Source organism: Amblyomma americanum, chromosome 6 (genome assembly GCF_052857255.1).
Source record: "Amblyomma americanum isolate KBUSLIRL-KWMA chromosome 6, ASM5285725v1, whole genome shotgun sequence".
NCBI classification, from domain to species: Eukaryota; Metazoa; Arthropoda; class Arachnida; order Ixodida; family Ixodidae; genus Amblyomma; species Amblyomma americanum.
The window spans coordinates 52,926,057-52,953,608 of record NC_135502.1 but is presented as its reverse complement, the minus strand read 5'-3'; the positions used below and the strand labels follow the sequence as shown (position 1 = coordinate 52,953,608).

At 45.5% G+C, this 27,552-nt stretch overlaps 1 protein-coding gene across 1 annotated transcript in view; it reads left to right on the top strand.

The window, feature by feature from the left end:
* The window catches only part of Epp (Ecdysteroid phosphate phosphatase), a 64,199-nt gene that overhangs the window by 29,868 nt on the left and 6,779 nt on the right, over window positions 1-27,552 (top strand). Inside the window, 11 exon segments of the mRNA XM_077626842.1 lie at window positions 4,407-4,602; window positions 5,578-5,676; window positions 7,088-7,257; window positions 9,210-9,418; window positions 10,025-10,127; window positions 10,574-10,735; window positions 15,461-15,578; window positions 17,548-17,670; window positions 17,758-17,850; window positions 22,469-22,579; window positions 22,582-22,716. Coding sequence (XP_077482968.1) covers window positions 4,407-4,602; window positions 5,578-5,676; window positions 7,088-7,257; window positions 9,210-9,418; window positions 10,025-10,127; window positions 10,574-10,735; window positions 15,461-15,578; window positions 17,548-17,670; window positions 17,758-17,850; window positions 22,469-22,579; window positions 22,582-22,716 — 1,519 coding nt within the window.

Sequence of the window (27,552 nt, the reverse complement as noted above, 5' to 3'; positions counted from 1 at the left end):
TGGCTGAGGCCCTTCCACCGGTCCCTCCACCCGCACCTGTCGCTGCACCCCTGACCTACGCTGCCGCCGTCGCACGGCCGCCTAACTACCACCCAACCTACGCTCCACCTCAGGCGTATGTGCCTCAAGTTCCTCACGCTCCGACACCTTTTTTGCGACCGCTTCAACAACTCGGCAATCCCTGGCGTACTAGTGACAATCGGTCTACTTGCTACTCTTGCGGACTGCCTGGTCATGTGGCCCGGCTTTGCCGTCGTCGTGCGCCAATCTCCCCAGTTGCCGGTTACTGGCCTCCTCCCAGTGACTACTCACCGCCAGCCGAGCCGCCACAGAGTCACCCGCTTTCACCTGATCGCACCACCTTCTCCACCCGGCGCTCACGTTCTCCTCGTCGTCACTCCCTTTCTCCATGCGTCGGCACCCGAATCTTTCACAAGAGGAAAACTAGACGCCACGGTTCCTGAGGCGAGAACTGCACCACCAGCGAAATGTCCAAGGCCTCAGTTATGTCCCGCCAATCTGATCACCGTTTCCGTAGAGGGTGTTTCAGTTCTGACGCTTGTCGACACCGGTGCTGCTGTTTCTGCCATGGCCTACTCCTTTTGCCACTCCTTGCGAAAAGTGACGACCCCACTTTCTGGATTCTCGCTGCGCACCACAAGCGCACAGGCTATTGCGTCATTAGCGGCGTGTACGGCTCGCGTCGTTATTCAGGAAATCCTCTACGTGATTGAATTCGTCATTTTATCAACCTGTTCTCATAATACCATCTTGGGTTGGGACCTCCTGTCGCGCCATAGCGCAGTCATCGATTGTGCTCATGCTGAACTTGAGTTCTTTGCGCTCAGCGGTTCCTCGCCGCCCGTTGCTCCTTCTGCTGCTCCTGCCAAAGCCGTCGTTGCCAAAGACACTGAACTGCTTGCCTGTTCTTCTGTTCTTGTGCCCCCTCACTTCTGACCTTGTTCGCGATGGCAAAATACTTTTTACACCATCGCCCCTCTTTCTGTGCCGCAAGTACCGATCCATACGTTACGCCGTCCTCACTCTGTCAGCTGGCCTTAGCGCGTTGTTCGTGACCAATCCGTTTACATATGCTTCCGCTGTGAGTCACGGTGAGTGCCTCGGTACCGTGCAAATTATTGACTTCATTCTCTATTGCGATGAAAATGACGATTTGCCATCCCTTGACGTCGATGCCCTCAGCCCGCCAGTTCCTGCACCCGACACTTCGTCTCCAGACGTTTTCCTTCCCTCCATCGACGCCTCTCTTCCTGCACCTCAATGAATTCAACTTCTCGCTCTGCTTCATCAATTTCGTTCTCCTTCGGTTCACACCAACCCACTTTGACCCGCACGTCGACTATCGCCCACATTATCGACAGCGGTGACCACGCCCCTCTGCGTCAGCGCCCTTTATTGTGCCTCAGCTTCTGACGAAAGCTTGATCCGAATTTCCCACCTGGTTCACTCGTCTGGCTGTGGGTTCCTTCCACTGCTCCCAGCCTCTCAAAAAAACTTATTTCGAAATACAATGGCCCCTACCGTGTCCCGGAGCGCACATCCTTCGTGAACTACCTTATTGAGCCCCTCACACCGCCTTACGATCTTCGCCGACGTGGTTGCGAGACTGCATGTCCAACGACTCAAGCCATGCTGTGACCCGGTTGTGTTGTCGGCACCCTGAGTCGCCAGGATGGCTCCTTTTCTCCCCGGGTCCATTGTGAAGAAGAAGGGCATTTCCCTATATTTACTGAGGAAAAGAAGAAGAAGAAGTAGCCGCAGTGCCATCGCACTGCAATAGCCACCCGATTCTTGGCCGATCCCCCAGTGTGGGTATGTGCCATCTTTTGATAGGCTAACAACAACAACGACGACCGAGCGCCTGCTGATCTGGACAGACGAGACTCGGTCGCCGCCGTGGTTTCGCCGCCGCCTCAGCGTTAACCTAAGCCCCCGTTAAAAATGTTATGTTCTGGCTACCATGACGGCTAAAGGGGCTCTGAAAGGGGCTCGCGATTAAGTTGTGGTATGCTGAGGTCGTTAAGGGACGTCACTTCACAAATATCCTCCAGCAAGAATTTCTTTAATGCTGTTTGTTGAAGCTGAGTTATCTGTAGTCAGAATTTTAATTTCCGGTCTTCGCGCTTTTCCTTCTCCTCTCGTCAATTTTTTCCCCCTGAAATGTCGGTGCTTCTCCATCGGCCCCTCCCACTCAGCCCCTCCGTGTCCTCCGTCGGCTGCCGGCACGCGCGGGAATTCCCCGCGGCATGGAGCTTCTTGACCCGCTGGAGTGGCCATGGCCATGGTAGCTGCATGACGTCTGAAAGAGTTGATGCTGCAAACCAGTGATGGCCACCCCGGTGGCTCAGTGGTTATGGCACTAGGCTGCTGACCTGAAAGACGCGGGTTCGATCCCAACCGCGGCGGTCGAGTTTCAATGGAGGCGAAATTCTAGAGGCCTGTGTTCTGCGCAATGTCAGTGCACGTTAAGGAACCCCAGGTGGTCGAAATTTTCGGAGCCCTTCACTACGGCGTCCCTCATAGCCTGAGTCACTTTGGGACGTTAAACCCCCATAAACCAAACCAAACAAATGACTTGCTCGACATGATGTCGTATGCCATATTTCGCGCGAAAGCCTGGCATCACGGGTCGCAGCAAGGTTCGAAAGCAGAAATGTTTTAAAAAATATTGTAAATTTTCCGTGCGCTTTTGGGGTCTCGTACACTGCATAAATGCTGGCCTGTACTCTGCGTAATGCAAGCATTATATAGCCAACCTCGAATGCCTGTTTCAGGGAACCTTTAAGCGGCAGTTCTATTGCTGCCATCAACATGCAGACCACGTGATGCCCTGTTGTCTTCCTTAGCCCAGCGCAACAACTGAGGAAATATAAAAAATGGTAATTCATCAGTAGGAATAGTATTCGCTCAGAAAAGAAAGAAACAGAAACTGCATTCTAAAGTAAATACTGAAAAATTTCACCAAATTCCTCTCAAAATAAAAAAACAATGTCCAATCCCTTGCTATAGCCCATCATGTTTGGCTCAGCGCAATGTATCTTCAGAGCGAGGTCTGGCAAAATAAAAACAATAGCAGTGTATAAATTGATACATTATGCTGCTGCATTGTCTTGAGAACATTGAAGATTCTTAAAATGGCATCAGGCACCTCAGTTTAGGCATGGTAGATATAGCCAACTTGTGTGGCTCTGCTTGTATCGTATGTGTGTTTGCCCGTGTTTCCAAATCATCTTTCCCCATTGCTGTCACCACTGTTCCAGCCATTGCTAACATTTCCAACTCACTGCCATCAGATTAATTGTTGTAAACAAATTTTTTGTCTCGCATTTCTTCTATACAGTTCCCATTTTCAGATTAAGTGTAATGTTAACCCAGATTTGCTGAGAGGCAAGCATAGCATTGTCGAGAAAATCCTGTTGGCATTTGAGTGCTGCAGTTTAATTTATGGGCAGTCTCTAATAGCTTTGTCTTGAATCCTCACGAATGATTGGTTAAACCATTAGAATGGAATTTTCAGTTTTTTATGGCAGTCTACTCTTGGGCTCAGAAGCAGGGTCTGTGAAAGTGACCTTGCAATGCCAGTGTACTAATTAAAGCCTTATCAGCACTCTTGTTGTGTGTGTAAAATGATTTTATGAGTAATGTGTAGCCTATCTTCAGCCACCATTTTTATTTGGACATGTTTATATTATGTTTTATATATGTTCGAACATATTTATAGCTAGTAGCATCCCTTGACCGCATTCAACTTAAGTGGACTGGTCTGTCATCTCAGGATCTGCGATCGAGTTAACTAATAAATTTTTCTGCTTGTGCCCTCAGCACAACCAATAGCACCAGTCATATTTTTTCACGTGCAATTATGTGGTACTTGGCATCCTTAGTTCAAAAACCTTTTTCTTGCATAGAAAAGTGCAAGCGACAAAAGTGCAAGACTTTTGGACGCAGTCAAATTGAAGGGAGAGATTAGTAAACAGTGTTCAATTTTCAGAAGTTGATGGTACATCCAAGTAACTACTTTATCTTCCCTGTCTGTCAGAGCCTGAAGGCTAAATGTGGCTGTGCAAAGATAGCACGAAAAAAAGGGCTGTTAACTCATTTTTCAGGCATTCCATGTTTATTGTGCATTCAATAGTTCTTCATGCTGCTGTCCAGCTGCAATTTTTTAAGACATAACTTAGTGGTCTGGGATCAGTGAGTAATGAAAGTGGTATAGAAGGCACACGATCAGAAGCCATGCATGAAGGTGATTTTATAATAGATAGCAAGTCGCATAGGAACAGCCAGACAAATAACATCTTTTCCCCCCACTCCCCACCTTTTTTTTTTAGCACTCAACAGCATGAGAACTTTTCCTTTCTCTCAGAGCACTGTTTTCTTTGCAGGCTCCCGATGATGCTATTGGCCACCTTAGTAGAGCATTGCAGCATGTAGTGGAGAAACTGAAGGGGGAACTTCCGGAGTCCATTAAGCTAGAGCATTACACTTCCCAAACATTTCTTGGACTATTTGTGGCTGAAGAACACAATGAAGCATTAAAGAAACTTGCTGTTTATTTTATGCGGGAAGTCTCTGAGTTTAGTAAGTACAACCTTATGTCATTTTTCTTTCTCTTTCCAGCTACTTTGCTGTTTTGTTATATGTCTTGGTAAGGGAACCACTGTGATATGGGCATGTAATATTGAGCCTGGCAGGCATATCAACGGGCCTAGACACATGCTTATTGCAGATTATTTTTACGCTTGAGACCCTGTTATTAGTCTCACAATTTACACCAATTTTTTTTTTCATGATTGGCTGCAGTTGACGTTCTAGTTGCACTGCATCATATTTGAGACAAATGGACTGCTTTGCCCAAATGTCAGCCTTTTTTTAGCCCTCGAAATCCAACATCTTCACGGGTATGAAAGCATGTTTACCTACTCGGCCTATAAGCCATGCTGTTAGTACGCGTGGCGTGGTGAACTAGTTTAACATAAAATATCGCGCATAAGATTTTTTTTAGATTGGTGGTTTGTACTCGGAAATATTTAAAACAGCAAATATCTAGTAGGGTTTTGTAGTAGCAGAAGACCTTTTATTAGACCTAGGCCTGAAGAGAGAGTTGGTTGGGTCATTTGGCTGCGTGAGAATTGTTTCCAAGTATTTATAAACTCTGCAGTCTTGTGTTCTGGTGTCTAAGTGCAGTAGTGGGAGTACTACTTCTAGTGCGAGCGCTTTTTATCATTGTAGTTGTCATAACTCCAATGTGACTACTGTTCCTGCCTATTGCTCACATGTACAGTTTTTTGTGTGTTGTGCGTCTGGACACTAAGTTTTGAATGTTTTTAGTAATAATCTGTTTCATTGTGATAGTAGTAGCTGGTGCATGCCTGAACATTGCGGGGTGTTTGTTCTGTATGTTGTCTTCATTCTTAGCGTGTTTTCATTTGTACTGTACTTTGCATGGTGGTTTTAAGCATTGCATTACAGGCTAACTTCCTCAAGACTAGTGAGCTGTGTGCGCCTCTCTAACACGACTAACCGTGGGCTGTGCACCATGTTCTGTCTTTGTAGTTGTAACCGATATCGGGGCACTGGAGGTGTTGGGCACTTGCTTCCCATGGTGCTCAACCTCTTATTCTTCCCTTAGCAAGACTGCCTCTCGAAACAGGCGTAAGCTTCACCCAAATCACCACTCTTTTTTTTTTCACTTGTGCACTGTGCAAGGCATATACTGTGTTGTCAGTGCTAACACCTCTGCATGTTCACTTGCATGTTTTCTCATGGTGATGAAACCTATAGCCATTATCTTCAAAAAAAAAGAAAGTGAAGCTGTTAAAGAGCATAAGCTTTTTGGAAACCTGTAGCTCTACCAGAATGCATGAGCTTGTATGTAGTATGGTTGGTCCAAAGATTCTATTTCTCACTTTTAAGAATGAAATTTTTTTAAGCTCATAGAAGTAGTCTTTCTTTGATCTTGGGATAACTGGTCGTTGTCATTCTGGGCACTTTATAGGTTCTTCAAAGCTCATTTTGTTACATAAGTTAGTAGCGCGAAGCAATAGCATGGAATGTTTCATCTGCTGTCTTCTAATGGCGAGGCTTTGCATGTGTGCAAATATTGGTGACAGTTCTGGCTCTTGTGCAGTCTCATTCTTTTCTGCTTGCCTGTTTGCTTAGTTTCACAATTAAGATTTAGGTTGCTTTGCTGAAAGTGAAAGCTTTATAGTACTCTGTTGTTCATCCCTTGTTCCATGTGTGACTCAAATACTCTGTTTATCATCTGAATGGTCATAGTTAATCGGTGACACTGACACTGATATTTAAAGAAAGATCTTTTAACCAGAACTACAGGCTTTCATTACTTGAAGGGACAGGTATTAAAGCTTTTCATGGCTGAATCGCTGGGTTGTGTTTACATGTGGGTTTTGTTAAGGCTACTGTTGGATGTGGTGCTTACTTCAACTAGAATGAATGGAATGTGTCGTTTGTGGCTGTGCTGGGCCCAAAAAGGCTTGATTTTTTTTTTGCTAATAGGATTAGTAGCACCATCTGTTATCGGGGGCTAAGACCTCCTCCCTATTTAACCACAGACGTTTCGTTGCCTTCGTGACATCAGCGTTGCCTACACATTTATGATGGCACCTTTGCTGCAGCAATTTTGAAATATTTTTTTTCTATCTGCTATTGCCACATACAACCTCCATGTACAGCTTAGTCTAGCCAAAACAGATTAGCACCCAACCAAAGCATAGTAATAAACAAAACCCATTGCCAAGTGCCACCTTGGCACAGAATTTCAACATAAACAAATCTGCTGTTTAGCCAGCAGAAGTGTTTATGCCTGTCACATCGTCCTGAGCAGCAGAAGAGTTTTTTCTTGCCTCACATCTTGGAAAAATTAAGTGCTGGCCATAAGCATGTTCTTTTTTCCCCCACTATATTAATGTATTTAGGCAGGTTTTTTTTTTCTGTTGTGTTCACTTTGGGAGTGTTTTGTGAGCGAGCTCCTAGATACTTTCAGGCATTGTATTGGTGTGGTATGAATGATGCCCATTGTTGGTCTGTCTCTCACCTTTTGCAGGCATTCAGGTGGAACCATACTTGAAGGCCCTTCACATCACGCTCGCCTACCAATTTCAGTTGGAGCATTATGCCACCTTAGAAAAACTGAGCCAAGCTATCAACACCAATGCTTCTGCCTGCTGGGAACTCAGGCTGTACTCGCGGGACACCAGGATCAAAGGCAGTGAGGTACAATGAGCATAGGCATTTACCCCTCATTTCCCTATTCTTTTCTTCTTAATGGCTTCACGAGGGCCTCACTTCCAGGAGTCTTGATGCCGTGGGAAGCATAAGAGGGTTCTCACACAACTGCCTCCCTCAGCGTTCAGTCACGCTCTGTGTGGACCTTGCAGTATTACAGGGCGTTCCTACATTTGCCGCTATGGTCGAGGGTGGCACAGGTGAACACTCTCAAGGTCAGGTTAAATGCAAGATAAATGCAAATACCCTACAAAGTAGATTGCACAGCCATCGTCATAGCTCAGTTGGCAGAGCACCGCACGCGACATGCGAAGGTTGTTAGTTTGGATGTTACTAGTGGCATGTGTTAATTTTTTTCTTTTACTCTGTAATTAATCGTCTTTCAGGTAAATAATGGTTATACTGCTGATTTATTGCTGAGCAACACCATAAAGTAAAGAAAAATCTTTACTTTCCTCGTTTTCAGTGGCTACTGGCATCCTTGATATAGTATTTTGTCAGGTGGTTACTCTTCTGCAGAATTTTCTGAGCTCACGCACTCCATTTTTCTTTCTCATTAATGCTCGTTAAGGTGAACATTGTTAGTTAGTAGCTGTTGTTTATGTCAAGGTATGCTGTATGAAGTTTGACATTGTTAACTTTTGTCAAAATCTGCTTTTTTAAAGGAGTTACATTCTCCTCAGGTGTAGTCTGTGCTTGCATTTATATAGGGTTCAATGTGAAGCACCGTAAATGATGTGCCTAAAAATTTTTTAATCTGAGCCACTAGTATAATATCTATCGCGTGGTAAAATAAATCTTATTTTAACAGATGTCATTATCTACTAATGTTATTCATTTTCTTTCACACTGCAAAATGGTGGCAACATCTAAAGTTGGATTAGCCCAGGGAAGGCATTCACATTCATTTTGATACCATGTGTGTTGTCTGAACTGCAGAACCGTAGAAAAAGACAAAAGTGTGGAGCACTAGATGAAAAATCACTAGAAATCAAACATTGTGTAGTTGGCTATTTTGTGCTGTGAGCACTGACCCTGATATATGTTGTTAAGTCCTGAAAACAATACCAGCACTTTGCCTTGTCCCTATTCTTGCTCCTGAAGCCGTGTTGCCACAAGGTGCTCCTTAATTTGGTGGAAGTTACTGTGCCCTTGTATCTTCTAAAAAGTGTTGTTAGGAGAGCATATACCGTTTTTCTCTTCAGAATGGAGCTGTGGTCATGCACTACTAATTTCTACTCTTTGACTTTAGCAGAAATTGACATTTTACTTGCATTCAGTTGCTGCCGTGCTGCCTTTATGTTTGCATTCCTCTTTGTCTCGTGTCGGGTTCTGCCTGCTTAAGTTCTTGGTGGCTTTTTTTCACTTCTCCTTTCAAAATGGTGACCATTATTATGAATTTTAAATCATTTTAGGAATACATTAACATCTACAGTATAACATTTCATAATTATTAAAGTCACTCATGTGGCACCATCCCCCTGATCATTGTCATCATTCACATATCATATTGAATTTGCCATGTGGTAGGGGTATTAATGTTATGACGCCTGCCTTGCAAGCCTTCATTGACCATTGCAAGCAAGATGGAATGCCAAATAATTTAGCGTCGTGTCAGTGGCAAAAGAATCAATAATATTGTAGCAAGCTCGAAGGAGGGCCGGTATTGGGATAAATAAATAAATTTTGGACCTGAAAATATAGGTATATGTTCTGGCACATTAAGAAAGCAAGACTGGTCGAGATTCTTTCTATCACAGCCTATGCTGTTCTTGTCATGTTGTTGCCTGGTCACCTCACCCAGACGTGACACCAAAATTTGAGCCTGAGCTAGTCAGCGAGGGGAACGCTTTACATATCTGTGTCTGTCATTCACGTCTCAACCTCTGCTCCTTCACAACCATGCCATGTGGCGTCTGTGCACTCGGCCGCCTTCGCAGGTCCACAAAGTGCTTTACTCGCACGTGCCAAAGGAACCTGACGAACTGGAGCTCCTGATCGGTGACTTTGTGTATGTGAGTGGAGAGCACCTTGGTGCGGCCACTGACGGCTGGGTGGAGGGCACCTCGTGGCTGACGGGAGCCACGGGATTCCTGCCCAAGAACTACATCGAACGGACAGCCGAGTCGGATGCCTGGACACTCCACAGGTACAGCAGTTGCTGGTGTTTAAAACAAAAAGAAAAAAGAGAGAGAAAAAAAACGCCATTTTGTCTCATTGCCAAATCTGATGAAATCAAAGAAAACTTTGTGTTAACACTGAATATCTATTATCTGTGGAGTTGTTAAGAAGGCACTAAAAATGGTTCCATGTACTGGTAGTGTACTGGCGTCTCACAGAACAGGAACTCTGTGCACAGATTGATTGAGCGTCGTAGCAGTGCATTAATGGGAACTGTAATACGAGTATAGAAGTGACATCGGGTTGAGTGCGGCTAGCTTCCTTTCTGTGGTGCCAGAAAGCAGTGAACCACCCATTGAAAGCATTTCATGTGTACACCTTGTCTTCATGTTATGGTGAAATAAGCTGAGAAGATTTAGTGTTTGTGCCGGCCTCAGCGTAGCACACTCAAGCTTTCGATGAAACTGTTGCGCTTTTCCAAGCAAACCTCGTTCCTGCATGGCTGTGTCATAGGATGTGGAGGAATCCTAACATTGCTAGTACTCCAGAACACTTGCTGATATGCGTGCATGTGTGTAGGCTTTCAGCTAATTGCTGTTTTTTTTTTCTTTCTGGTCTGGGTACTTTCGTGCAGGTCTATAACAATTGTCAAGGATGTCTACATTGATGGTCTGGATGATGGCATGCTCCAGAGGAGGCCAGCAGTGGCAGCAGCCCAAGCTCCACCAAGTCCTCAGGTTGGTGGTGCTTTTGACGGTTCTTGCATGGTAAATGGGTAGCTAACAATGGTGTTTGCACAAAGAGGCTGGTCTGCGATAGAATGTGAGGCTAATGCAGGGGTAAGGAAGGAAAAATGAGACCCAGAAAGTGTAACAAGATTTCAATCACGAACTGAAAACCATAGATACATTTTTCGGAATTCTGTGGAATTCTGTTAATACATCAAGAGCAGCTTAGCTGATGTTTTAGTATGTTGATGCCAGGTGAACAAGTGCGCTGTCATTTTTCCGAAAGTGCCTATTTTTACCTCGTACACAAATGGAGTGTGGGTTTATCAAGCTGTTTGAGCAGCAGTTTTCTGTCATTTGTTTCTAGTGGCTTTCCACATGTAATAGGCGGGCAAATAGGTAAACAAGAGTTAAAAAATTATCCAGACAGTGGCCTGCTTATTTTATTTCCACAGGTATGTCCCAAGGTACCAGTTGCACCAGTAGCACCGGCTGTGTCTGCAGCGGCATCAACTGCACTGGCACCAACTCCTCCACAGCCTGCAGAGAGGGAAGAGAAGGTTACCACCCCATCAAAGGAGATTATCTACGAGAACCTAGGGTTTTTAAATCAAGCTGTAAGTGACACCAGCTAAAATGCATTTTCCCGTTGTTTTTTTTTTCAGTCATACTCAGTTTATTGTTTGTCCTTTCACACTCAGCTGCCTTTGTCGGGCTGTCTGTTTATAATTTAATGCGTCAGTTAAAATATTCATAGAAGGACCCACATAGTGTTTGTGCTTTGGGACCTCCTTCTGAGCATTTACGTATATACCACTTTTTTGACCAAATAGCCCTCCTCCTCCTTCTTCAGGCGATGTATGAGAGAGATTTGAGCCGGCATTTGGGGACAAAACCTCTTATAACCCTTATACATGTGCAGAGGCAACATTCTTGTGCTGAAGAATATATAGTACCAATTTAAATGTCTCCTCCTTGATTTCAAAATGATGATATATACAAGTGGCCTTTATGGAAGGCTTCTATGTTTGCAAAAAAATTGATGTTTTAAGTGATATGAAAAATTTTTCAAGGGCAGTAATATGCCAGTAAACGTAATGAAAACTATGTCATTTTCATGTGTTTTCAGGTTTTTCAAAGAAGTGGATGATTTAAACAGACTACAGATTTCGAAAACTTTAATCCATTCAACACAGTAATCGTATATTTTAACTTTATTTGGCGCACGATAGCCTTAGCTGCTTATGTGCCATAAAACCCAATATAGGTAACTAACTAAATAGGTAAAGCTACAGACAGACAAACTTTATTTTGCAAGAGAATTCAAGCCATGCTACATCATTTAATATATTTTCAATTTAGTATGCCAGTGTCATCGGAACCAAGTTTTGCACATTTCATTCAAAAAGACAACTATACATACCCACAGCACCACGGAGGACTGTGTGAAGGTGGTGATCTGGCTTTCATAAAAATGGTATCCGCTGTTACATGTCACATATGACGGAACCGTCTGCAATGGGTTTAGTGATGTATTTAGCTTATAGCTTGAAACCTAGATGGCGCCACACGCCCACATGCCAAGGCACGCAGTGACACGATTTAAGACCTATGTATTAACCTGATTGTTTGAGAAAGCCTGTAGATTCCATCAGGCTGCAAGGAAGTGTTGAAACGGTGTATACAGTCAAACCTGAATATAACGAACTCGATATATAATGAAATGTGCTTTATATCAAACACTCGGAAGGTCTTTTAGCATTATGAATGTAAAATGAATTTTTTATAACAAACTACACATTGGATATATCGAACTCTTGAGCGCCCGTGGCCAGCACCAGAAGCCCCCATCGGTCACCAAAAGCCTGCAATCGGTCACCAAACGCCCGCCAATGTGCTCCTGCGTCGGCTGAGGGTAGTGTCAGGACAAACACGCTACCCGACCGCCCGCGCTTCAGCGAAAGCCGTGAAACGTGGGAGCAGAAACAGTACTTTGAAATCCACACTGTTGGCCAACCTCGCTTTGCAGTGCTCCTTTATGGCAGCCGCCTACCACGTGATCAAGCACATGCGGGCAGCTCCGGAACTATTGCACTGACTTTGGTAGGAGGCAGCCCAGCAACCTATGTAGGCTGCGGTGTGCCTCCGTCCTCTATGCTTTCTTTGTTTGCATTTGCGAGTCGCTGGTTCTCTAGGCTGTGCCTGTGTTGTTGTACGCTTGCTCTCCGGCGCTTCATCCTGCCAGATGACGAAACAGCAGCAAGCCCTTCCGAGGAGCTTGCAACAAGCAGGCTTAAGATTTGCCTCCTCCTGGAAACTGGTCAGCACATCGCGACACAGCTGCGGCGTCTCGCTCAAAAACACTGAGCTTTGCTTCCTGCCACCAGAAGCAACAGTGGTTTTACAGCGACTTCATCAAGGCACCATCCGTGTGACCAACCCAGGCTATCGGAAGCAAGGTGTTGTGTGGCTTTTAGTGAAACTGCAGGTTAATGAGGCGCTAGAGATTAATTCGCTGGCCACGATTGAAATAATCAGTCACGCCGGGCAAAATGTGATTCGAGATGCTCAAAACCACCGGCTCAAGAGGACTGCTTCCATCATGCTGGACTGTGTCATGAGGGCATTGAAGCTGCGAGTGCGGTGCGCGCAGTGCAGGATGACAGTGGCATTGCTACACTGTGGGAAGAACTCACTGATGAGGGAGGAACTCGCTAATGTTCCAGACACTGTGCCAACAAAAGTTGCTTTGAGGATTTTTTGACAGTTGACAACCACGTAGCTGCGATAGCAATCCTGTTGAACTCGGGAATCCGCCTTTTTCACGACGCGACTGCGCATGCGCCCATCCCCTGGCGGCGGTGTCGCGAAACATATTGGAAGGGTCGCGCGCTCCACTCGAGACCGGCCGTGGATGTGGTAACAAACCGGCTTCCTGCGTAGGGTGCGTTGCTGCAGCCGTCGGGCGTTCAGCGCGACGTATTTCGCGGTACCTACGAAATGTGTTGCATACGGCTGCAATGCCCAATATGTAAAGGGAAGCAAACTCGGATTTTTTCGCTTTCCGAGCGCTTCCCGGGACAGCCTTCGACACAAAGCGTGGATAAAAGCAGTTCGCTGGCTCGACGATCGTGGCCGCCCTTGGGCACCGTCAAGCACGTCAAGACTGTGCGGGAATCACTTTTGTGACAGGTACGGACGAGGTACTGCGGTTAAATGCGTGTGCAGTCTATCACAAAAGGTTTTATTCATGGCCGGGAAGGCCTCGAATGTCACCGCGGCATTTAGACTTCGTTCCGACGCTTTTTGCTTTCTCAAGCAAGAAGGCCGCATGGGCAAGTGCTGTGAGCCGCTTTCAACTCGCGATGGAGCGGGCAACGAAAAAGTAGCTACGACAGCATTCACGCATGGTGCTAAAATTTTGTCATAATCTCCTACGGAAATTTCCTCGTTTATGCCACTACACCCTGGCCGATCCCCCCCGTGTGGGTATGTGCCATGTATTAAGAGACAGAAGAAGAAGAAGGTGCATTATGCGTGTGTTCGAATCATATCCATGATGAAGACATCGGCGTGGTATCGCAGGAATGGATCAATGTGCGCCTCTCGCGCTCGTCTTTATGGACGCGCATGCTTGTTTAACCTATGCAGCGGTGTGCTGTGGGAAAATACAGTGAAATGCTAGCAGAGCTGCTTTGTTGCGAGTACGCTTGTGCTTTTATAGCTCGTATAGCTATTCTGCAGCGCTTGAACACAACGATTGCTTGTGAAAACTGTTGGCCCCAGTCGTTTTCAGTACTACGGCGTGCACGATGTAGTATCCACCTTTCATGAATGGCAGGCATATACAGTGGAAAACGCCAACCTTACTGATCAGGGATATTTCATTGAACATTATGTTCCGAATGTAGCCTTCACCTTCATCTCTGAAGCGGCGGTCCTTGCTCAGCAGGTGTTCGCATCGCATGCCGGATGATCGGAGATACTGAAGAATTTGCTCTTCGGTGGGCACTGCAGCCTGCCTCGTACTTCGCACCCAGCCATCAGTCAATTCTAGAAGTCCTCCAGGTACCAGGTGCTGCCCAGGACACGCCGTCGTCGACAGATTCCAACAAAACGTGCTCCGGAGCGGCACTCAGTCCGGCCGGGCTGGGCGCGCAGTACCCTACCAGTGAGCTTCCATCGTTGTACGCGAGGTGGCAGCACAGGAAAATGAAAAAGGCGGATTGTTTCTGATGTGCTGGTGTCTGGTGCCACCCCTGGGGAGCCGCCTCTGGACTGCTTCGGAAGATGATCGCCCTCACCTGACGCTTCGTGATGTCGTTTCTGCTGCCGGTGTGCTGCGACGATACTGTTTGGGAACGCAGGGAAGCAGACAGGAGTTCATTGAATTGATGTCATGAGTCGAAAAATGCAATTCTCATTGATGGAGCTAAACGCAGTGTTCAGGAAAAAAAATCGCTACCTACTGCAAATAGGCGTCATTTTTCGCCAATAAACTACTTTTCAAGTAGAACTCATGGTGAGTGGAGTGGTTTTTCTTCCATCAGCTCATTTTCACTCCACTGTTTGCGGCCTCGTAAAGAACATATTTGGTAGTAAAGTTCATTATAAGCAGGGTCGGGTATATCGAGTTATTCCATATAGCGAACAAATCGTGTTGAATCATGCTGTTCGTTATGACCGGATTTGACTGTTTGATGTAATGCTTTCGAATCTTTGCTGTCATGCTACTTATCCAGAAGAAAAAAAAAATTTTGTTACAACCTTTGCACCACCAACCTTGTTGCCATGCTTGCTTCCAGTTCCTCATTTCCAGCGTATAAACAGCATGCCTTCAGGGTGCATGTGAGACAGCGCTCTAGAGAAGTGCAGTGAGCTGACCATGATATTCAGCATGAGAAGTGATGTGTATATTTTGGATGGTTTTTGCATCATTTTGCTGCAAGAGCTGTGGTGGCTTTTAAGAGTCAATGTGTGCTTGTAGGCTTCTGAATGCACTGAAAAGCTGAGGCTTACCTGGGTCAGAGCAGTTAACTTGTTCTTGATGAACTTGAATCGTTAAGAAAAAAGTCTAAGCTGTTGCATCACGTGTAAAATGGCATGCACGTTACAAATGCTGATCTTTACTCACTGTTAATCACTATGTCTACCATGCTGGTGATTTTTTTTTACTTTTTTTGTTTTCAGAGGTCGTAACCTTAACCATTTTCAGAAAGTCTCGATGATGTAGAGGTGCACTTTGCAAAAAATCAAATTGATTTTGTGCACTGAAAAGCATTGACAAAAACACCGTGGGGTTACAATGTATACTGTTTTTGTGAAATTTTTTCTTTTCAAAGGCAAAGCAAGAGAACATGAAGGTCAGCTCAAGCCCCCGAAAGCTCTATGTTGCTCGACATGCAGAGCGGGTTGATTTCACGTTCGGAGCTTGGTTGCCTATCTGTTTTGATGCAGCCGGTAAGCATTAGGCAACCGCCATGCCTTTTCCTTTTCCCTCTTTTTGTCTACCTGCAGCAGTGTTGTAAAGCAACAGCTGAGTTATAATTTTCATAAATTTCTAAATAGTTTTGTTAAAACTCTCATCCCACAAGTGCTTGTAGTGTAATAAGCCACCCTGTTTCTCCTATGTTTGGAGTAAGTCTTGCAAATTAATTTAACTCGAATCAAATCAGATCAAAATTTTATTAAATTCTTGTGGAAAGAAAAAAATCTATATTAGTGCCTGCTGGCCTAAACTTGGGCCCATGTAATGAATACTGCACAGAAAAATGGGCAAGACAATTCAAAATGATATATTATTAGTTTCACATGTAGAAAATTTTACGGTGGTTACACACAAAGAGTTACAAAAATAAATGAAATACTATAAAGAAAACATTGGTTTCTAACAGTGATACAGCCTACTGTGCTTGAGGGTAGAGCTTTTTTTGTTGTACTACTAACGGATAAATGACCTGCTTTCAAGATTAAAGGTAGCATGTTCAAAACTGTGGCATAGTTAATTAACTATGTATAGGTGTGAAAGAACTATTAATAGAGTTCTGTCACACCTAGACTTTGTTAATTATCGAGAAGTTAAAATGCAAGCTCAATACTTTCTGATCGTACCAGACCCAGATGGATAGACGCAAACAGACGACGGTAGTGGGATTATAATTCAGGATGTTTATAACTACATGAGGTAGTCTGCAATCACGTGCAGCAAAGAGTAGAGCAGATCTGTCTCTGGGAGTTTAATGTCTGAAATAATGCAAAGGGTTCCCCCCGACTCTGCACAGTGAGTCTTGTGGATACGAGAAAGGCAATAATGAAGTGTTGCCAGTGTATGAACTAAGAAGAACTTTCTAACTTATAACAGTGCAAGCCACTTTAGTCGTTAGAAAAGCGAATTGTTGGGCTAGTTGGTACTATGGATTTAAGGTCATGTGTTTTGCCCTTTCTGCTCTTTCTTTTTCTTCTGCTTCTCTTCTTTGTCTGTGTGCCATTATGCTGTTATGCTAAAAACATTACCTTAAGTCCACTTTAGTCATCCTTGCCAGGGGCTTTGTCCATCTTTATTTATAAGCTTGAATTAATATGAAATGGAATTCAAAGTGCGTGTGAAAGTCAGATTATTGCCTCCTTTGAGCAGCCTTGTCCACTTGCAATGCAACACTTTTCTTAGATGTTTAGAGCGTGGCATTTAGGACCTCTATATTAAATTCCTTCTTTATATAAAACTTGCGCATTTTTTTTCTTGGGTTTGGATTAGCAAGTTTCGTGTCTATCTCAATAGCAAGTATAAGTGCACGAATAGAACCTGTTATGTTAATAGTAAGTGTTTGGTTGTGAGGTTCAACTCTTTAAAAGTATCGCGTGCTAATGTCTAATGAAGCCTAGTGGTGTAGTTACTGCTACAGCTAGCTTAATATTTAGTGCTCCAAACTCAGTCTGAGCATGGAAACATAGGAAAGTAGTGCAACCATGTGAATATGTAAAGCCTTTGTGAAGGCGGTTTGCTTCTGGGCCATGCTGTGTTGCTCGTTGTGCTCCATCAGCATTCTAAATCTCTTTATGGCAAGAATAACCATCAAAAGCTAGGACTTCCCTGGATGCTGCATGAACCTCACCGCATGGCTTACAAGCAGACCCCATGGTCTCTTTACTTTTGACAATGGCTGTACTTGCTAAAAATGTAGCAATGGTTTAAAATGCAATAATAACAGATGCCCAACTTTGCCACTCCTAAGCCTAGTGGATTGGCACAAAACATAATTGTTATCTGCAAATGCAGTTTCCCCACAGAAAAGGCTGGGGAGGTGGACAGTATTCCCTACAATGCACCGAAGTTTCTCTCCTTAGTGAGGTGCTAGGCTATCAGCTGCGTATTATATCTACCCGTTGACAACAGGATAGACACAGCTTCTCTTGTGTTCCGTTCTCTCAGGGAACTACACCAGGCGCGACCTGAACATGCCAGCCACCGTACCAGAGAGGAAAGGAGGATACCACGACTATGCAAAGGACTCTCCTCTGACCAACATTGGCCTGTATCAGGCCACACTGACAGGTTTGGGAATGCTCTTAATTTACTCTCGTTGACGGTAGACTTTGAGAGCCATGTCTTCAGTTCGTGTCTCATTTTCTCGGCTTTCAGGGAATGCCATGAGTGAAAGCGGTGTCACATTCAGTCACGTCTTTTCATCTCCGTCTTTGCGCTGCATCCAGACATGCACCAATATGTTAACAGGTATGTGTGCCCACCCAGTTTCTCTGCTTGAAGCTTTTATTTCTGAGCACATGTGGCCAGCTTACTTGTGGTGTGCACGTAAAACAGTTTTCCTCCTGCTGCTTAGAAAAGTTGTCTGAAAGGATAATGGCCTCACAGGCACAGCCTGTGGTATTCACTGCAAAGGCTAACGTAAAAAAATTGTAAGCACATGCATGCATGCATGCATGCGCTATACTCCATCTCGTAAGTTCCTTGCAGCACTAAGGAAGCTAGGGACCTCCTCAACCAACCAGGAGAGTGGATTAAACGTGTTCCTTCATGCCTTGTTGTCTGCTTGTCATCTGCTCGCAGCATATGCACTTACATACTCTAAATTCGAACATTTTGCGAGACGTTATGCTGTTTGCCACATATGCTTAACGGAGACGCAACGATAACTTCAGCCTAGTGGCGCTATCTGGTTTTAGAACGGAGATCATTTTTGTTGGAAAACTGACATTCTTCTTTAGGCCTAGGAGCGGCAGAATTGTCACTCAAAATAAGAAATTAAGCATATTTGTCGCTCATGGATTTTGCTGTTGGTGGGATGAGACCAAAACGAAAGCACAATGCTCCTTCATCCATTTATGACAGTGAACATACTGTAAAGCTCAGTAACCATGGCGAATTCACTCCCAAGCAAGAGGTCCTGCTTCAAAGTGCACCATCATGTTGGAAACACTATTTTAGCCTGCGCAAGGGTAGTGCGTGCTAAACTCGAAATAGTGTATGTAATGCAAGCATATGTTAAGGCTCGGCTTGAAATAGTACTTGGCGCATACGCACTTTAAAATGTGCTACCCCATGTGCCCATTTCATACTGACACTACATTCTGCAGCATCGGTACATTGGCTCTGCACTTAGGCTCTGCGCTCATTGCAGCTTTGGTAGTGCTGCAAGGTGCTGAGATGGAGTATAAATGCAGGTAGTTGAAATTGATCCGGGGGGGTCTTTACTTTGGATGATCACCAATGACATGTTTTTTCTGATGGCTCGGCATTTTGCAGCTGTCACGCCAGCTTTTATATTGCTCGTTCTGTAGCCAGAAATGTTGCATTTGTCGCAAAGTTCTTGTTTTTCAGTGTTTTAGAGGCACCAAGATGCTGAACCTACACCCAGATTTGTACTTGTAGCCAAATGGGTCACATCCCAGTTTAAGACACCATAATGACGTCAGCATTCTGTGTTCACAGGGCTATGACTAAGCACCTCCTAAGCTTCATCCTGCTTTTTATGGTAGTACTTATAGTAGAACGTAATATGCAGATCACAAGAGTATCTCCACAGAGACTTGGCCTGAAGTGCTGCAACATGCACTGCTTTCAGCATGTGCTGTAGTTGATGTGGAAAATTAACTATTATGCTTTGGAGCCCTTCCTATGAGATGATGGATTAGATTAACCCCACCTTACTGAACCATACCTAGGGCCCTTCGTTTCTGGGTAAAACCCGATTTCACCCGATTTCTATGGCCCGAAAAAACTTTTTAGTAATCGGGTTAAACCCGATTTACACCCGAAAGTACACCCAGAGTACATAGTTTTCCAGTGCACAAGGCTGTACGCACCACGAGAAAATTATGGGATACCTTGCGTTTATTCCAGAAGGTTAACTGATGATTTTAAACCTGTTTTAATGCTTGCTGTTCGTGATGCAACTTTATTCGAGGATCAGTTCGAAAAGTGCGAATTAGGAGAGACCAAACAAACACAGGTGCTGAACAGACGCTCTGTTGGCATCACTTTTGCAAGCCCCATATTAACAATGTCCTACTCCAAGGCTGTTTTGTGTTTTAGAGTGGTCGCTGTGATGCTGAAGGAATTCAGAGGCAGACAGATCTTGCATGGCCGTGGAAGTGCTGAGTAGGGGATGACAAAAAATGCAAGGCAGTTATTGAATAAGTGGAAAAAAAAAAGAAGTTACTGGGCTTGTAAACAGTTTTTCTATTATTTATGGACTGCGAGAGACCAATTTATGTCCTGCACAAAAACAGCTCTTAAAGTAAATTGTCTTTTGTTGCAAAATTTACCCGAAAAAACCTGAATTATGTACCTTTTACTGAATAACCCGATTTGTGCCCAAATTTTGGGTTAAAAAATATTGCTCAATCTCTAACCACACCCTTCCTCCAAACTGTGGAAAAATGAAGCCCTAAAATGAAGGGCCCTAATCATAACAACACTATGCGTGTTGTTCTCTTCTGTGGCAAGAGACTTAAAACTGGAAAGGCACGATAGCTGTGTTATTTTTTTCTCAGCAAAAATCTATTCTGTGAATTTTCTGGGTATGTTAATGCTTGTCCAGTGCCAAAAGACCCGTTTATTGCTGATAAAATTGCATTTAAGAACTTTCCCGCCACTTGACTCTAACTTGCAATGCCCACACTAAAAAAGGACTTTCATCATTTGATGCGAATGACAATGTCGTCTAGCCTCTGGGATCTGCGACCTCCCCCCCCCCCCCCAAAAAAAAAAAGAACTGTAAACGCACCACAGTTAACTTTTGAAATCAGCCAGTGATGGCAACACCTGTTTTTCATTTTATAGCCTTTTCGGCTTTTCCGATTATGAAAGCTACATTTCGCGTTGAAAGTAATGTCCCTTTAAGGACAAGCTTAGGTTTACCCTTCGTTTCAGTGCCCAGGATAGGCTGTGATGCATGTCCCCAATGCGGTTTTCGTATTTGTTGTGGAACAGAAGCAGGCATGAAATTTATGTATCTTTGGGACAAATCTTAGTGAGCTGCTCTTTTTATCTACATGTGCTGTACTACTGTAGGCGTGATAGAGTGCACAGAATAGGATCATGAAGTCAGGGAGATGGTATTTGCTAGCCAAGCCTGAGCAGAAATATGCCTCCGAGTTCATATGTGTGAGATCTGCAGCCATAAGGGGCAATAAATTACTGGTGTTTTATCTGTTTATTTATTACCTTACCCTCGGGGCTTGTGGATGTTACAGCTGGGCTGGGCATTGTATTGAACAGTAGAACAGAACAAAGTGCTAATAAAATAATGCATCTAACAGAAAAAATAAAAAACAGAACAGTTCATTAGGTGTAATGTGGAGAACATTTGAAAATAAGAATATGCGCCAAAAAGTTGCATCAAATAGTGTAGTTATTGACAGCTGTTCTGAATAGTGATGTTTCTTCATTGAAAAAGGGAAGGCTGTTTCACTTCATGCTAGTCTGAGGTTAGAAGGAATCTAAAGTTCATTGGTTCGACAGCATGGAATGAAAACTTTTTGGTGGTGATGTAGATGGGATGATAAAATTGAAGTAATATAAGTTTACATTCTCGATTCAGAGATGTATAATGGAAGAGTATTTATTGAAAAAGGTGGATGTGGTTTTTTTTTTCATATTTATAAATCAGGTAGTTTAAGATTAGACTCAGCGAGTGGAACACTAGCTTTATGCAAATAATTAGAGACAATAAAGTGAGCAGATCTGATTTTTTTAATATATCACATCGGTAGCATTGCAGATGTTGAGGTTGCCTGGTGAGTTTTAATAAAATGGAATAAAGTGTTTAGGTCTCGCATCTGTTCTTGCATGCTCCTCAGAATAAATCTCTTCATGCTTGGCACAAGTGCTCTGGCTTCAGTGGAAAGTTTCACATTTCAGTGCACTGTGCCAGTCACCTCAATTTTATATGGCCGGCTAAGACCTTAGATGACCTGTACAACATTCTAACTCTTTCTTCCATTTCTGGGTGACCTCTGCAATGTATTGACAACAAATTTACATCTACCTGTTGCTCAAATCACAAAATTCAGTGAGAGCTAGCCTAAATGCTCTTACTTTTTTTTAAATCTCTACCCCTTTCTCCTTTTTCCTAGTCCCTTCACAGAATGGTCCAGGTGTCCGCCCACTGTAAGGCTAGGCTGCTACCACACCTTTCCTTATAAGTTGTTTCTAGCCCTTATGAAGACACACACAGTCTTTGGCTTCAGCATAGCGAGGACACTCGCGCCTCAAATTGTACCATAAACCAAGCGTGAAGCGTCACCAGCATAGTAAGATGACACTGCTATCTCCAATTTTTCCTACATTACACAGCAAGGCGTAAATGTTGTCATTTATTGTCCACGTTATGTATGGGCACAGACTTGTGGATGTTTTCAAGCAGCGACCGTAGCACATGCTCCCTGTGTTCAACGCACCACACATTTGCGGGGTGTTGCTTCCCAGCTACCTGTGGTGTCCAAGAGACATTTTGAAACGTTTGGCGGCTTCTTACTACTGCATGTTCCACTCGATGACAACAAAGTTTGCATGAAGCGCGAGGCTCGGTGTGTGCCGGGGCAGTCACATGATCACGAGTGAGTGTATGGCCCACTCAAAGGCAATGAAAGTAGTGTGAAGCATGTGAAGGGTCATGCGATCACTGCATGGGGCTAGGCGTCATCAGCTAGATTGCACATTGCTGTCAGCGGTGTTGCGCATCATCAGTGGCAAATGTCCCATAAACAGCTCTCGCTGTAATATGCAAGGAAATCCATTACATGAGTTGCTGTTTGTTCTTCACTCATACATAACCTGTAGCTGTTTGTCGGACTCTCATCTTGTCTTTTATGCATTTTGGTGACTGCAGCACTGCATTTTGATGACGTGCTCATTAACGTGGAGCCCGGGCTGTTCGAGTGGCTGGCGTGGTACCCCGAGGGCACACCGGCCTGGATGAGTCCTGCCGAGCTAAAAGAACTGGCTTCCACATCAATGTGGACTACAAGCCAATCATCGAAGCCGACGAGCTGAAGCACAAGAAAGAGTCTGTTGACCAGTACTACATGCGGAGCTTCTACATCGCCCAGAATGTCCTGAAGAGGACAGCGTCAGAAGGTGGGCACCTTGAGGGTGCATAACAGGCGGGCGCTGAAAGTGCACAGCACACAGCAGCAATTTCAGATGAAGTTGCAAACATAGATATCTGGATGTGATTAACATAACTTTTCTTTTCTCCAAATATTCTAAAGAATAGGACAATGTTAGCCCCCAGAGAGAAAAAAGAAAAGCTGCACAGGGATGTAATTTGAACGCAATGAGAGGCTTTTTCGACGGCACATAGGACAGACGAGATACGGGACGAGCACATGTAATGTATGCAGGAAGTTTCAAAGTAAAGTAAAGCTGTACCTATTTTTTTTTTTTTTTTATTCGAGAAGTGTGCCATGAGCATAAGTTGAAAAAGGAAAGGGGGGAAGGAATGCACGGGATTGAAAGTTAAAAGAAGGAGTGAAGAACCGTTGCGCTGAGGTAGTCGCAGAGGTTGTTAATGAAACGGTTGTCCATTGTCCACTTCACGAAGTCACTTTCGCGGTTCCACCACAGGCCCACCTCCCTGAGGAGCCGTTTTCTGATAGCAACCGTCGCTGGGCACGTCCACAACAAGTGCCGCACATCACATATGTCCGGTGCAGCGCCACAGTGAGGGCACCTGTCAGGTAGTGGCAGATCTTTGGCACGCCACCGATGACGGACAGATGGTGTCAGAGCCGCCCCTGCCCGAATCCGGCGCACGGATACTCCTCCTGCTGAGTAAGACTACGGGGGAGAGGGTGCGAACACGGAGGAATTAGAGCGCAGTGTTCGCTGGCGCAGAACTTCGGAATCGGAAACGTGGGACAGGAAACGGATCTGGGGGAAGAGGGGAAGGTGGCGGATCGTCTAATGTATGAAGATGAGTCATAGCATCCGCTTGAATGTTATGTGGATCCTGGGCATGGCCGCGAATCCAGTGTATGCGCACAGGACATGGATACTTTGCGCAGAGCACATGAATAGATTGTGAAATCTGGAACGTTCGTCGAACAGCCTTCAGCTGTTGAAGGGCGGCGCGGGAGTCGGTGTAAATGTGAACTGTATTGAATGTTGGAACGAGCGGAAGGGAAGCAATGGCATTGTAAATGGCTTGAAGTTCCAATGCCAGGGGAGTGCACGTATCCGCAGTATACGTCGCACGAGAGTTGAGATGCGGATGAGATGGACTATACACAGCAGTAACTCCCCTCTCTGCAGAATGAGATGCATCCGTGTATAATATGCACCCTTCAGGCAGATACGCTGCTGATACCGACGGGGAAACAGTGGGGCGATTGTCAGTGAGCTGGCAATAGGACCACGGTGGAAGTGTCTTTAAACGATGAAGTTTGAGAGACTGTTTTCGAGCTCTATTTGCCACCCGTTGGTCGATGATCTCACTGAGTGTATTAAGTTGGGCGAACTCCTGTAGCACAGGTATGGGTGTTAAACGAGGCAGATATGTTATGACGCGCATAGCCTCACGATTGATAGCTTCAAGGGAGTCCCACTGTCTGCGGGTGAGACGTTGAAATTGAGCCTGATATACTATCCGTGGCTGAAGGATAGAGCGCACAAGCTGGCGGGCCGTATGAGCACGTGCGCCACCAGAGCGCATAGCTATGCGACGAATCAGACCTAGAGTAGCGTGAGCCGATTTACGGGTGGCTGTCAGCCACGGGGTGCCAGTCCCAGATGTATGGAGGAGAAGACCAAGAATACGAACAGTTTCTACCTGAGGAATCAGAGAATTATGTACCGTAAAATTTAAAGGGGGAGCTTTCCGTAAGGCGGCTTTATTTCCAATTCGAATGAAACATGATTTAGTAGGAGAGAGTGTTAGACCCAAAGGTGGGAAGCGAGATGTCAATACATCCAGCGCGTGTTGAAGGACCGACTGATGAATAGACGCATCTGGATGACAGCACCACAAGGTGATATCATCGGCATATGCAAGCACGCGGATAGAAGGGATGGTCTCTAGGGCTCGAACCAGAGGAATTAAAGCCACATTAAATAATGTGGGGGCGAGAACGGAGCCCTGCGGCACTCCTCTATTGAAAGTGAAATTACCAAAGGGCTTTCCGTGGACACGCACGCTGAAGGTTCGATTTGCTAAAAAGGCGTGAATGGAGAGGAGGAACCGGTGAGGGAGACCAAGAGTTTGAAGGGAGGCAAGAATGGCAGAGTGAAGGATGTTATCATATGCCTTTGTTATGTCTGTAGCGATTACGGTTCGTACAAGGTGACTCTGTGGAGAGTGGTCAAGCACGTCAGCAGCCAAAGTAGCAAGGCCGTCCTCCGTTCCAATATGTGGGCGGAAACCAATTTGGGAATCTGGGTAACAATCATGGGATTCCAGCCACCATGATAAGCGTGCGGCTAGAATGTTTTCATAAAGCTTGCAGATGGTAGGGGTAAGGGAAATTGGACGAAGGGCCGAGAGAGATACTGGAGGCTGACCTGACTTGGGGATTGGAACCACAATAGAATGCTTCCAGTCTCCCGGCATGACGCCAGAAAGCCACACTTCGTTAAAAGTATCAAGTAGGGTTTCCAAAGCCCTCCCTTCCAAGTTACGGAATAAGGAGTTAGGTATGCCGTCGTGCCCGGGAGTAGTAGTAGTTTTTAAACGGTCAATGGAGGCCAGCAGCTCTGCCATGGTGAGGTCAGAAGTAATCCCATCGGGGGGCTCTGTTACCGATAAGTCAGGTGGAGACGTAGCGGTGCAGTCATGGTTTGGAAAAAATTGACGGGCCGCTTGTTGTGCAAATGTGTCCTCATCCACATTTAGCGCGAGGCGAATGCTCTCTGTGTAATCTGCAACCTGAGAAGGGCGCTCCATGGCGTGAAACACTCTCCAAAGATGTCGATTGCCCTGCGTAGAGGACAGGCGGGCACACCATGCAGCCCAGCATTGCCTGCCTAGCCGCTTTGCATAGCGCCGCGCCCGTGCGGTAGCGCAGTGAAGAGTAGGAAGAGCCGAAGGGTCATCGGGGTGACGAGTAGCGTAAAGATCCGCCTGGCGACGAAGAGCCCACAGATTCAAGAGATGTATGTCCGGGTTTGGGTCATCTTCATTTACAGTAGTGGTAATAGTGTGAGTAGCGAGAACATCAGATAGAGTAGACAATGCTGAAGAGGGGTTGAATGTAGATAAATGATTGTCTGCGCGTACAGAATCCCATGATGTTATTCGTACAGTGCGGCGTATTTTCCGTAGACGCGTAGGCGTGAGGGAGATAAAAATAGGGCTGTGATCGCTACCCCAAGTATCAGAATCAACAGCCCAACGAGGGTTACCGGGGCCTAACCACCAAGTCAAATCAGGTGAATACGGGCCACCTCGTGGGCGGGTAGAAGTATTCGGGTGGTCTGAAAAGCTCCCTTGGATGTGTGAACCCCTTGAGGAATCCGATGGGTAACCCCACGCAGTGTGTGCGCCGTTGAAGTCACCGCCAACTAGAATAGGGATACCCGAGTTGGTAGAACGTAGAAAACGAACCCATCCCAGATTGGGAGATGCGGAGCCAGGACGACTATAAAAAGAAACTAGAATAAGGGGTGTGCGTGCAGGTTTTACGAGAAGGGCGACAACCTCTTGACGTGTGTTGCACCACCGTGAAAGGTCGAGCGGTGTGTGCGGAACTGAACTGTGAATATAAATTGCAGATTTACCTGGGCTGAGGGAGGAGGCGGTGCAACGGCGATCAGGGATAGATGGTGAATGGTATGCGCAGAAACCTGAAAGGCGTGGGAGTGCATTATGCTCTTGCAGTAGGAACGCCCATGCCCTCAGCTTTCCGTCGCGAAGGCGGATGTTCACTTCAGAGGCCTTATTAGCGAAACCGCGACAGTTCCACTGCACCACCACCGATGATGATGCGCTATCCATGACGAGGCCGAAGAGCTTCCACGATGAGGGATGTCACCTGCTTCATCAGCGCTAATATCTTGTCCACTGTCGGGGTAGTCACGGCTAACAGGTGGTCGGCACCTGATTGTGGGCCAGTGCTTACCCTAGGTGATTCCTCTGATGATTGCTCCCGAGTTATGAGAATTCTTCGATAGGATTGAGAACGACGCTGTTCCCGGCGCTGGGTGAGTTCGTCTAGTCGGCGGCGAGCCTCCGCGATTGCATTGTCTAAAGCTGTGTCTTCATCTGTAGTATCCACATGTGATGGATGCACTGGACGTTTGGGCGTACCATTTGATCCGGGAAGGTGAGCCGCTTGTGCATATGTACGCTGGCGAGGAGACATATGGTGAGCAGCAGGCTCAGATAAAGGAAGTTCAGGGAAGTCGTTGTCGTCACATGCGAGAGCTGCAAAGCGATTACTTGTAGGAACATCCATTTTTGCAGGCGACTTGTGAAACTTCTTCGCTTGCTTCTTCTTTGGACAAGCGGGGGAGCGAATGTCATGGTCCGGCGATTTGCACAGGGCACAATGAGCTGTTGGTTCATTCATGTCGGCCACAGCTGCTGGATTAGGGCAGGTATTTTGCATATGTCCTTCTTTGTGGCAGTGATAGCAAAAAATACGACGAGGTCGGAAGGGCTGTGGTTTGACGATCGCACCGTAGTAGGTAAGGTACTTCGGGAGAGTCAACGGGCCTTGCAGGATGAGCAGGTATGAGCCCCGGCGACCCATAGGCCGTGCTTGCAGTACAACATGAGTTGAGCAGCGAATATTTGCGCGCACCTCCTCGGGAGGGCTCGTGCTGTCGACATGATAAACCATGCAGCGGAGTGTGTCAGGACCAGATGCAAAATATATTTGCACCGGGACATGCTTGCTGTCATCCAGGGGGATCCGCGTAACTGCGCAAAGTTTCTGGGCGTCCATCAAGGATGACAAGTTTACCGTGATGGTGTTC